The sequence below is a fragment of the Anopheles coluzzii genome, chromosome X, assembly GCF_943734685.1.
Source record: "Anopheles coluzzii chromosome X, AcolN3, whole genome shotgun sequence".
Lineage (NCBI taxonomy): Eukaryota > Metazoa > Arthropoda > Insecta > Diptera > Culicidae > Anopheles > Anopheles coluzzii.
The window spans coordinates 25880369-25892502 of NC_064669.1; the positions used below are offsets into that span (position 1 = coordinate 25880369).

Sequence of the window (12134 nt, forward strand, 5' to 3'; positions counted from 1 at the left end):
GTTAGGAGTGACGCCGTTCGAGCTGTTAGTCGGTTGGCGATATAGAGGAACATTTCCGTGTTTATGGAACTGGAAAAACAAATTAGACAGAAATACGGTCCGAGAAAATGATGCGTTTTCAAAACTGGTTAGCAAGCAGTTTGCTGATAGTCGTCGAGGAGCGAAGGAAAGTAACATAATGGTAGGCGATATCGTATTGACTACTGTTTTACAAAGATCTAAGACAGATCCTACTTTTTCGAAGGAGAGGTTCACAGTGTTAGTAAAGGAGGGAGCAAAAATCGTTTTAATCAATGGGAAAGGTGAGAAGTTAACTAGAAACATACAAGATGTAAAAAGGGTCCCCAATGGGGCAACAGAACAATCAATTGAGGAGGAATTAGTAGATCCAATTGAAACTACAGAAATCGATTATAGCGAGAGTGATCATTTAAAAAGACCCAAAAGAATCATACAAGTCCCTAACAAATACAAAGACTCAATTATGTATCATATTTGCTACCAAGAGTAGGGGTGATGGAAGATGTAGGGATCAAGAGTGAGAGAGAGAGAAGTTTAGTGAAATCAGAGAGAGCGAAAAATATTGAAACATGCAAAAATGAGGATGAGAGAGGAGAGATTGGACGAAAGCAGAGATAGAGATGGAGAAGGCGCGCGGAAAAGGAGACGGACGTCTACCGGTAGCTAGCGGTAGCTGGGATCAAGAGAGAATGAACTCCGAGAGTGAATCGAGAGAGAGAGTGTGAGAGAGGGACAGATCGTGAGATCAGGGAGAGAAAACAAGTCAGACGACAGGGAGAAATAAAGGAGCCTCGGGTCAGTCTTGTGGTTGATCGCAAAGAGATCGGTTGAGCGTGAAACAATAAAAAAAAGAAATTGAATTAAAAAAGCCTAATAAATAATTAAAATGCGTGACGATTACGACAGTTAGGTACGCTGGTGGACATAAAAATAGGAACTTTTTTCTTTGACCGAAAAACATAGTTCTTGTCGGAAATATTTGGTAGCCCTGAAAAGGACTGTTTAAGTGGTTGTTGGGAGGTGGTGTTGCGGTGTTCCACAGAGCGGAAACATATTCTAACGATCAATGTGTTGACCGTTATTCGCTATCACTTCCTCACAGCGTAGGGCCATATCGCCGATGAGGTTACGGCATTCGCTTCTGTCTATGCGTTTCCACATAGCCTTGCAGCGTCTCCATAGCGAATCGGCAGAACGTGCATGCTTGTTCTTAAGCTGACGCTTGAGAGTTGACCACAGATTCTCAATCGGGTTGTGGTCTGGACTCAACGCAGGCCACGGTAGAACTTGCACATCCTCGTTTGCCAAAAAACATTTAACTAATCGCGATGTATGCTTTGAGTCGTTATCGTGCTGAAAGATGTAATGCTCTTCGTCTCCGAATTTTTGTCGGGCGTGTGGCAACATCTTACGACGTAGTATGTTTCTATACCCTTCCGAGTTCAGTGTCCCTTTGATACGGAACAAAGGACTCAGGCCGTGCCAGGAGAAGCAACCCCACACCATTACGTGGCTGCCTCCGTGCTTTAGGGTTTTTATAGCATTTTTTGGATGATACGCCTGTTTAGGAAGGCGCCAGACGTATTTAGTGCCGTCCGAACCATCCAGATTGATTCTGGACTCATCCGAAAAAATGATTTTCTCCACCAAAAGATGGATGCAGCTAAATGTTCTTCGGCAAACCGAATGCGCGCTTCTACGTGGTGCGGCATTAGCTTACGAACCTATCGTGGTTTCCGGGCACAGAGCCCACCGGCGTGTAAACGGCGCGACACCGTTTTCGCCGAAACTTGCAATCTAAGCTCCTGCTTAATACGATTTCAAGTTTTGAAAGGGTCCGCCCTGATTATCTCAACCATCTGCGCGTCAACGTCGGACGTTGTTTTTCGCGGACGACCTGTGGATTTACCCGTAGCCTCGCTACGAATGGCGTTGTCCATAAACGTCCGCGAACGGCCGAACGCCTTGCAGATGGTTTTGATAGGCACGTTCTCACGATACAAACCCTGAATATGTTTCCGCTCCTCTGGAGTGCAGTGCTTTCCGCGACCCATGATGAACTTGTGGAATTTTCAAATCGCAAACTTTCACCTTTGCCACTGAATGAAGAATGAAGCGCAACACGGTTTGGATCTCTTTTTATACTACCGAAAAACGCTGCCGTTACTCAAAACTCAGATAAGTAGCGCACCACAAATGCGAGTATAAAAGGCAAACAAACAGCGATTGCAAATTCAGTACGCCTCGAACGTTAGGCGAAAGAACTCCGCAGGAGCCAAAGCCTTTCTAAACCATACTAACAACAACATACGCCTCGATATGTTGGCGATAAGAGGCCAACGAACTCCGCAGGAGCCAAAGCCTCTCTAAACCATACTAACAACAACAACAACTGTTGGCGATGACACACCTATTGCACGCAAAAAAACACACAACAAATTTTTTTCCTATCTTTTTGTCCACCGGTGTACCCAGGATTCAAACTTTGTTTACATTTATTAAATTTGTTCATATAATTTATCTACCCCATTTTTTCGATTAAATATTCTTTAAAAATATATTTTGGACTTTGTGAGTTCTTATAAAACATTAAGACATAGATTAAAGTGTGTTATTTTGTTTTATTCCGTGAATTTATTCTATGATTCATTATGTTTTCGACATTTTTGGTTATAAAAACTAAGAAATCTTTTTTTTTTGCATTTTTAAAATGAATTCCTCATTATCTACGAACCGCATGGACAATTTACGTGAGATTAGAACTCGTACTCACATGATTTTAAATTTCGTGCATAAACAAGTCATCAAATATTTTGTTAATATAATTCACTTTTTCGATACAATCAATAGACACACAAAAATGCACATAATAACAAAGAATTCTGTACTATTTGCTAAGCTTTGTGTGCGGAAACCAATGTTTAACGGTTCTAAAAAGACGTAAAGTCCCTCAACTATGGCGACCCCCCAATGGCCCTTATCCACCACCTGATATTTTTAATCCACCTTGATAATGAGGTGTAGTTACCGTAGCAACATACGATGCGCAATCTCAGATTGCGCATATATTTATCTGTCAAACGGGTCGGTTTGATATATTTATCTGTCAAAAAAAAATTATATATTTCGAACATATAATCGTTAAAATTTATGCGCAATCTTGGCGCAACCTGAAAATGTATGGAAATGACGTTTATAGCTCAGGGTTGGCTACGCAAAATGACTTAGGGTAACTGTACCAGTTTTCGGCAGGCTAGTGCAGCAGTTTCACAAAAATTGCTCACACATCAATATTTTTCATTATTTTTCTTGAAAGTGTTGTTATTCTGGTTGATAAACTATCATAGTATGTTACAATATTTTTTATTTGCCGGTTCAAAGCCCTTTTTCATAAATATTCGTGAAAATGCAAACATTGATTTTGCTCCTATTTTCGGCAGTTTGTTCCTATTTTCGGCAGGCTGTGTTCCTATTTTCGGCAGCGCGAATACGGATCAGAAAATGTTTGTATCAATGTGAATATGTACAAAAAAATGTTTAAAGAAATTTAACACTCTTACTTTCCTGAGATTGGTGTGAAAAAGCACTTTAATTATTAATTTTATGTTGCTTATTTTGGCCCGTTTTGACAGCCATTTTGATGCTACGTTTAAACAGAGCAGCCATTGACAGTTTGATGGTTATAGCGTACAGTGCGAACTGGCTTACAAATATTTATTTTTCTCTTAAGTTAGTGCATTTTTTGTCGTAAAATTGGTGATATTTGGTACAAGAAAGGTCATATTATGTGTCGACATACGCATTGTAGTGTTCTGATCAATTTTAAAAGGAATATTCAGCCAAATTCAAAGTGTGTTATTGTTCCGAGTTTCGGCAGGAGCCCACAACATTGAGCTGTCAAAAATGAACATTTACTGTGTACCTATTTTCGGCAGCATTTAAAGTGAAAAATAACCTGTTTATCGTGATTTTAAAATTCCGAACAAGTTAGAATAAATTAAATAAGCATAAAATCTTTAACAAACACCACTTTTTCATTGTTTTACTGTTCTGATTCTCTTAATCACAAAACCTGCCGAATGATTGGCTGACAGCAAAGCTGCCGAAAAAAAGCACAATTTATTTGATATTTTGGAAAATACGTAATGAAATGGTGTGAAACTTCGTATGTGAATATCAAATAAGTACACTTTCACTACAAAATTGTATTTTGTGAAATTTTTTACCGCATTTGTGCAGAATTTCACGTTTTTAGCTACCCTGCCGAAAATAGGTACACTGCCGAAAACTGGTACAGTTACCCTATGTTTTGATAAAACGAATATATGAGCAATCTGAGATTGCGCATCGTGTATTAGGTTATAGCGCTTTTGGCTATGCGCGGCCCCCTGGGCTTCGATTTTGACAGATGGTTTTCCGCTTGTATATGTATTGATGGATTGTTTACATTTTGCAATATTTGGTGAAGATCAATTTGAGTGAATATTTTAGTTTATTGGAACACAGCTCGTGATTTAAAATGGAAATTTTCCTTCGAGAAATTGAAGCGTTCGCCAAACGGGAACGCTTTGTCAGGTTCTGCCCAAATGCAGAAAGTGTAGTTACAGAAGCAGCCAACTGTAATGCTGGCTGGTTGCATGATTCGTAAATTTCCAGCAATCTGCCTCCCGGAGCAACACTCATAAAAATGAACTGTGTAAGTAATGCACGTGCTACAAACGTATTGCTGCAAACGATATTTGTCATCTACTACATTGCAATATTTTGAACTCACAAACAGCCACAAACACAAACTACACCAACCGGCGAGCAGCATTAGTACGCCAACGGGAAGAGTGTCGAGCCGAACTTCACCCAACCCCACCAGCGTCATCATGAGCTGCTGTCGCGCTGCGCTTCAACAGGTACGGTTTAGGGAGAGAAGACAGAACCTTCGTTTTCTCAGGGAAGCAAACCGGTCGCGAAGTAGAAGCGTAGAGGACGATGACGAAGACGGTCGAGCAACCGGGGACAACGCAGACGGACCGTATCGTGAAGCGTCAATCGACGACGAAGACTCTCCCGCAGTATCCACGGATTGTGGTTTTAGTCTTGCCAAAAAAGTAGCGGCATCCGAGACGGAAGTCGAGGTAAAGTCCTCTCGGGTATAAATGTAGGAGCGAGAGAGGGTTTTGGAGATTTAGAAAATAAAACCCGTTGTAAAAAAAAACTGAAGAATCATACGATACGAATCGAGATGAAATACATATAATTGAAGCCACAGTCGAGCTTAATTAATATTTGAGTAATTTTGGATGAGGAAATAAACACAAAACAAAACTTAAACACTATATCTACATTGATGTTATGTCGGATCAAACTTGGCGGCTCTCCCTTTCCGCTCTGTTCCACTTACAACTAACACACATGATTTGTAGCTGAAGCAAGATTCCATTCAAAGGGCTTTGAGGAAAATTTGAAAGGATTTCCTCCTAGATGCTTCTCATCTTAAGCAAACGGCGCTGTGATTACCGGCGAAATTCTCTTTTCTTCGTTTGAAGTTGACCGAAATCTTACGCAGCATCCTTCGCCTTTTGGCCAGACACATCGCATTTTGGGCGATTTGTTAAATCGAACCGAACATGTAGACGAAAACCTCATGCAAATTGTCGAGCACACCGCTCAGCATCTTGCTGGTGCTCATTCATTATCAGGACAGCTATGATGTTCTGGAGTGAGTTGTATTCCTGCCATGGAAAACTTTAGGAACAGCGCCGTTATTGTTCGGTTATATGGAACGCGCGTAAGAATCAAGCGAATCGACATCCGGGTAGATGTCCAGCCTGACTATGGCACGCGAAAGCACGGTGTTGCTGTCGATGTAAGCAGTTGTGTTAGCCAGAGCCGGTTTGGCTAGATCGTCCGTAGGGACGTAAATGGCCTACACTCACTTGATGAGCCTTTCTTCGTTTTGTGCGCTTCAACATGCTAAGTCCGTACTACGGACTCCGTAGTTAGAGTCATGTGGCAATCGAAAGCGAACGGAATAAGACCCAGCAGGCCCGACACTTTCGAAATGGCAAGATTCCGAGCAACAGCTATTCACACCTTACTTGTTGTGCAAATGGAATTCCACTATGATGGAGAAATGTCGATCCAATTTGATTATCGTCCGCTCCTAAAATACAGCATTTAATTAGATTTGTGAATAAAACAATCATGTAATATACATCACAACTTAAAATGCGTACCGCATCGTTGGTTATTGTAACGCTGGCATTGAACGATTGCTCATTGTTGTGATTACATATACGGTCGTTTTTTCGATCATATTAAACGTGTATCGACCTGAAAGTACGATGCGGCACCGTGTTGAACTGGATATGATTGCAGTTTTCTTTCCTATTTCAGTTTAAAGCACTAGATCTTATTTCGTTTACTTTATAACTCTTTCGTTTACATCAAGGACCGTAAAGATATCAGGTCAATTTATAAGCCCGTTTTGACAGCTACGTGGAAGAAGAATCGACGAAAAAAAACTGACAGTTAGTTTTCCGCGTATCTTTACGCGGATTTATTGTATGTAAACCAAGGTGGAATGTATAATGAGGTGTAGTTATAGCACTTTTGACGATCCCCCCCCCTGGGCCCCGATTTTGACAGATGGTTTTCCGCATGAGCCTGTATTGGTGGATTGTTTATGTTTCGCTAGCTCTAAATGTATAGGTATCATTTTTGGCGGTTACATTCCATATTTACCTACTCACTTTTCATGCTCAGCATAAACAACTCCCAATCCGCGCAGATTTTCATTTTTTAGAAAAAAAAATATATTTCTGAACATTTATCACTCGTCATGCCTACCGCGTGTTCAGTCATTTCATGTAGCAACAGCCGTTGCAAAGTGAAAAAGCTGGGATTGGATGTTGTGTTCCATAAATTTCCGAAAGATGCTGTGTTACGCAGTCTCTGGAAGAAATTTTGTAACCGTGACGAAGGCTGGGAACCTACTAATTTTTCCATTATTTGTTCTTCTCATTTTCAGCCCCAGGACTATCAGCTGCACAACGCTCCTATGATGAAAACTACAGCATTGCGGAAATTAAAATGTGAGGGTAAGTACTTTTCTAGTTTTCATTGATTATGATATAATTAGAAGTAATTATTTATAATGTAGATTAAGTGAATTCTGCTCTTACATGCGTACATTAATAATCGAAAATGTATCTTCGCACAGTGCGTAGCATTTGTAGTTCTAGAATAAGGGACCGGTGGTAATTCTAACCCGTGGCTGCGGCGAGTGAGCAAGATCAATCGTTACAAAATCCTTTCTGTTGGTAGAACGAGTTCGGGTGTCCCAGATTTAATACTAGATGCATGAGTAAAAAAAATGCGATTCCGATCCGTTGGTTCATCCAGTTTGCGTGGCGTCTTGAACTTTGGAGCGACCTGTATTCGCTGCTCCAACCAGTTAGAGTTGCTAATGGGGGGGGGGGGGGGGGCAACCCGCGTATCACTAGTTCAAAACCTAAGCGGTCACAAAAATCTAGATGAGGGGAGAGAGAATTAGTGGATAGCTTTCCTCGCGAATGAACGTTCGGTGACAAGTGTGTAACTAAAGACACGAGCGAGTAAATAAGTTAAAAAAACGTTTTTCTTTACTAGTGGAGTGCTAAAACAGAACTAAGCTGTGGGTATGGAGCTTGAGTGATCGTCAACTGGCTCGCTGGCCGGCTGGCTGGTTGGCTGGTTGGCTGGTTGGTTGGCTGACTGTTTCGATTAGTGCTGATGTTCTTATCGGATGCGCCTGGTCACTCGCCGGAATCAGGTTGCTGTTACCGGCTGCGCAACACATTAGCGTTACGTTAGTGCTGCTGGGGTGCACGTGTAGTCATGGCGGTAGCTAGGCACGTAACTACATATTAAACAAGAAAATTGCAATGGCGTAGAACGAGGAAGGCTGCTGCATGCTTCCTTTAACTGTTGCCATTTGCTTTTCAGTTTTTCAACCACTGCTAGGCCACCTATTTAGGCCGTAGTGGTTGGTTGTTTAGGCCATAGTGTCTTTAGAGTCATAGTTTCTTTCAGTTTGCTTTATCATAGTTTTAAAATATCTTTCAACGTTATCGGGTAATAATATTAAAAACTTGTTTACATGGTTTGCTTCTCATACAATTTAATAGTATGTTTAATCAGTATTTTATGCAAATGTCGCTCAGAATATTAATAATCAAAGTTAAATAATGTTTCTTGCATTGATTTTTGTCTATCTATCAGTCTGCTTGTCTGTCTGTACGTGTATATTAGATATAATTATAGTATTTGCTTTAGTTTTTAGTTGCTTTTTTGAATTATTACAATTTATTAATTTTAAAATATGTAATTTTAATAGAAAAATGAACCAAACTGGTCGACGGTTAAAGCTGAACTCCCGGTCTCTGGTCGTCGTGGGGCCATCTGTCTATCCGGTGGTTATGTTCCAACAAGTTGCGTCACTTAGGGGAACATAATGCCAAACATGGAGCTGTCCGAATGTCCAGATGTCGCGGGCTAACATTGGATAACTTTAGCGTAAAAAAAGTTTATGTTAATGTTTACGAATGTGCAGAATGTTTTCAAGTGTTTTAATATTATATTAGGCATTTTTTACTATTTGTAAATAAATTTGAAAAAAAAAACTGCTTCCCTAATTTCTTCTTCTTCTCTGCTGTGGCAGGTTGTTACCCGGTTCGGTATGAGAATCCAGCTTCCTGAGCATTCATCATACTACTCCGCGTATGGAAAAAAAAAACTTTTTTTTTCCAACCTCAACCTTGTTTAGGATCGGCTACTTAGGCCATATATCCATGCTTCCCTAATGGCTAATACAAAATTCCATAGCCACCTTTCTGTAACTTTGATAATCCTCAAAATGAAATGACGATCATAAAACGAGAAGCGGATGATAAAGATCCATGCAAATCCAATGGCAAGCGTATTTTGTTTCCAAACCTTTGCCATTGAATGGGTTTATATCATTGTTTCTAAACCATAACATTTTACATAACATAAAAGGATTAGTATCGATTGAGGTGTACGATTTTCGTATGTAATGCGTGTAACTTATTTATTAATAATTATTTATTTTTTCATTAATATATTAACACTATTAAACTTCTGTATATAATTTATTGTTACTGTTTTTATTATTTTAATAATACGTTTGTGTTGTGTTTCGGTTTAAAGCAATTCCATCTGTAATGCTCGAACATAACTAATGATGAGCAAGAACAATTGAACGAGGTTGTTCTAGAGCAACGCCGACATGAGCTATATCAGTCGTGTGAGAAAGAAAAAGATGAACAAATTGAATTCCTTAAATTAAAAATTTCTGCCCTAACTGCTCAACTAGAGGAGGCTAAAAACCTAAAAGCAGCAAACCATAATTTGAAACAGCATTTGGATTCGGTTGTTCAAGAAAATACAGCATTAAAGAAGCAAAATGTGAATTTGGAAAAAAAATTGGAAACCATTCAGAAAGAAAGCATCCAAAGTTCAGATGTAGTTCCAATAATGAAGAGAATGTTAGGAGACACTCTGACAATCAAATTGATTTGATTATTAAGCACAAGAAGCGAGTACGATGGAAGAAAGAGGAAATTAGCAAGGCGTTTACCTTGAAATATTTTAGTTCGCGGGCATATTGTTACGTAGGAAAAGATTTGAAGGTGCCTATGGCTGCTCCATCCACCTTACAAAGGTATGGACGAAAAATTAACTTAAAGCAAGGCATCTTAGAAGACGTTTTGAATTTAGTTGGAACCGCGGCCAAAACATTTAGCAACAAAGATCGAGAATGTGTTCTAAGTTTTGATGAAATGAAAGTAGAAAGCGTATTAGAATATGACCCGGCAGCAGATGAAGTAATGGGACCGTTCAATTATGTACAAGTAGTAATGGCTAGAGGACTATTTAAGAACTGGAAGCAGCCAATCTACATAGGATTTGACCAAAGCATGACCAAAGAAATCATAATGGAAAAATTAAATGAAAAAAATATAAATGTGGTCGCCATAGTTAGCGATAACTGTCCTGCAAATACTAGCTGTTGGAAAGAATTGGGAGCAGTCGATTATAATAATCCATTTTTTCCACATCCCATCTCAAAAAAAAATGTATATGTTGTTCCTGATGTGCCTCATTTGTTAAAGTTGACGAGGAACTGGCTAGTAGATCACGGATTCAAGTATCATGATAAGACAATAACAATTGAGCCCCTTAAACATATAGTTGAGGGTCGTATGGCTGCAGAAATGACTCCTGTGTTCAAAATAAACCAAAGACACATCAAAATGACTAGCCAGCAGAAACAAAATGTGAAAAAAGCAGCACAACTTTTATCGCGCACAGTATCTGTTTCTTTGCGAAGATATGTACATAGTGAAAAAAGCAAAAGATCTAGCTGACTTTATAGAAAAAGTTGATTTATGGTTCAGCGTATCAAATTCATACTCGCCTTATGCTAAAGAGGACTATAAAAAATCATACAATGGAAACGATAATCAGATAAAGGCCCTGAACGACATGCGCGAGTTGATGCTTAATTCAATTGCCATCGGAAAATGTTCGCTTCAGATATTTCAAAAATCAATTCTGATGCAGACAACTGCTCTTCAAATGCTGTATCAAGACATGAAAGAAAAACATGATATTAAATTTATATCTACATATAAGGTAAATATCAATTAAATCACCCATCAAACTGTTTTACAATTTGTTTAATCGTTGCGTATTATTTTCCTTTGACAGTTGAATCAAGATGTGCTAGAAAACTTTTTCTCACAGATTAGACAAAAAGGAGGGGTTTATGATCACCCTTCGCCGCTGAGTTGTCTATACAGAATAAGAATTATGATACTCGGCAAATCTCCAAGTATTTTACATAATCAGACAGATACCGAAGAAAAAAAAAAATCAGGAACAGGATGAATATCTGACAACGGAGGAAACGAATGGCGACGACACATATGAATCTGTACAAAGCGAAGAATTTCTAGCAGCAACGATGTTTTCCGAAGCTGGAATCAATCCTAGTCTCCCAGATATCAACGCTATGGAAAGGGTCAATGGATTAGTGACCAATGACGACAGTGATTTAGTGAGCAGTGTGAGTAGTAATCTCTCTTCTATGAACTAACAAGAGGCAGATGGATTAGAGTACATAATGGGTTACCTCGCAAAAAAATTTTACGCAAAATATCCGGCATTGAACTTGGGAATGCAAACCTAATAATATCCGAACACAATTATTGTCAACCATCGACATTTGTGGAGCATCTATCTCTGGGAGGACTTTACAAACCTAGCGACGAATTTTTGAACACTGGCAAAAAGATGAAAAAAATGTTCCAGAAATTGCACAAAAATGGTACTTTCCATAAAAAAAACTGCAATCGTTCGAAGATTAAAGGTGAATATTCAGAAACAAGTCGATTTACCAACAGAGGTCATAAAATCATTCGCAAAACAGAGAGTGATAGTTCGTATGCGATTTCTGAATATGAAAGCTAACAATGAAGCCAAAGAGGGCACTAGTCGCAAACGCAATACACAACAGCAAAATCCAAAAGCGCGGAAAAAGATGAGAAAGATGATCAACTAATTGCACCAGAACAGCAAATTCTTGGCAACGGGGTAGGTTCCGAAGCCTCTAAGAAGGCTAACACAGGCTCTCCTATCCAACTCCTATCCTGACACGTCCTTTACGTGCCGAGTGGTAACATGTGTCATCAAATATCCAAGCTTGGGTACACGGGCCCAGTCCCAACCCCTTGGGCGGATGATGATGCATGGCAAAGCAGGAAGGGGGAAGGCATCCTAGATAACTAGGATGCCTTGACGTCGAAAGAATAATTAGACGCTAATGATACATAAAACGTGCACATCAAGGATAAAACATTGAACGCAAGCATCTTTCTCATCTGGCCGCACACTGATGAAAGCCCAATGAGAAGCATAAACCGACGAAGGAAGGAACGTAGTGGTACAAACATGGACATCGGAAAAGACGAGCCAGGAGACGAAACCTCGACGAAGCAACAGTGAACCCGGAATGGAACTCTCTTTTTCTTTTTTTTCTGTTTTTTTCTTTTTCC

General features: G+C 39.6%; 2 protein-coding genes across 3 annotated transcripts in view; both read left to right on the forward strand.

Annotated features, from left to right (window-relative positions):
* Positions 1-8633, forward strand: part of LOC120949830 (breast carcinoma-amplified sequence 3 homolog) — a 96869-nt gene extending 88236 nt beyond the window's left edge. Inside the window, exons 7-8 of the mRNA XM_040367422.2 lie at positions 7046-7115; positions 8393-8633. Coding sequence (XP_040223356.1) covers positions 7046-7113 — 68 coding nt within the window. The 3' untranslated portion in view covers positions 7114-7115; positions 8393-8633. The remainder of the gene's footprint in view (positions 1-7045; positions 7116-8392) is intronic.
* Positions 1-12134, forward strand: part of LOC125906716 (uncharacterized protein K02A2.6-like) — a 417738-nt gene that overhangs the window by 98662 nt on the left and 306942 nt on the right. The gene's annotated exons all lie outside the window — the stretch shown is intronic.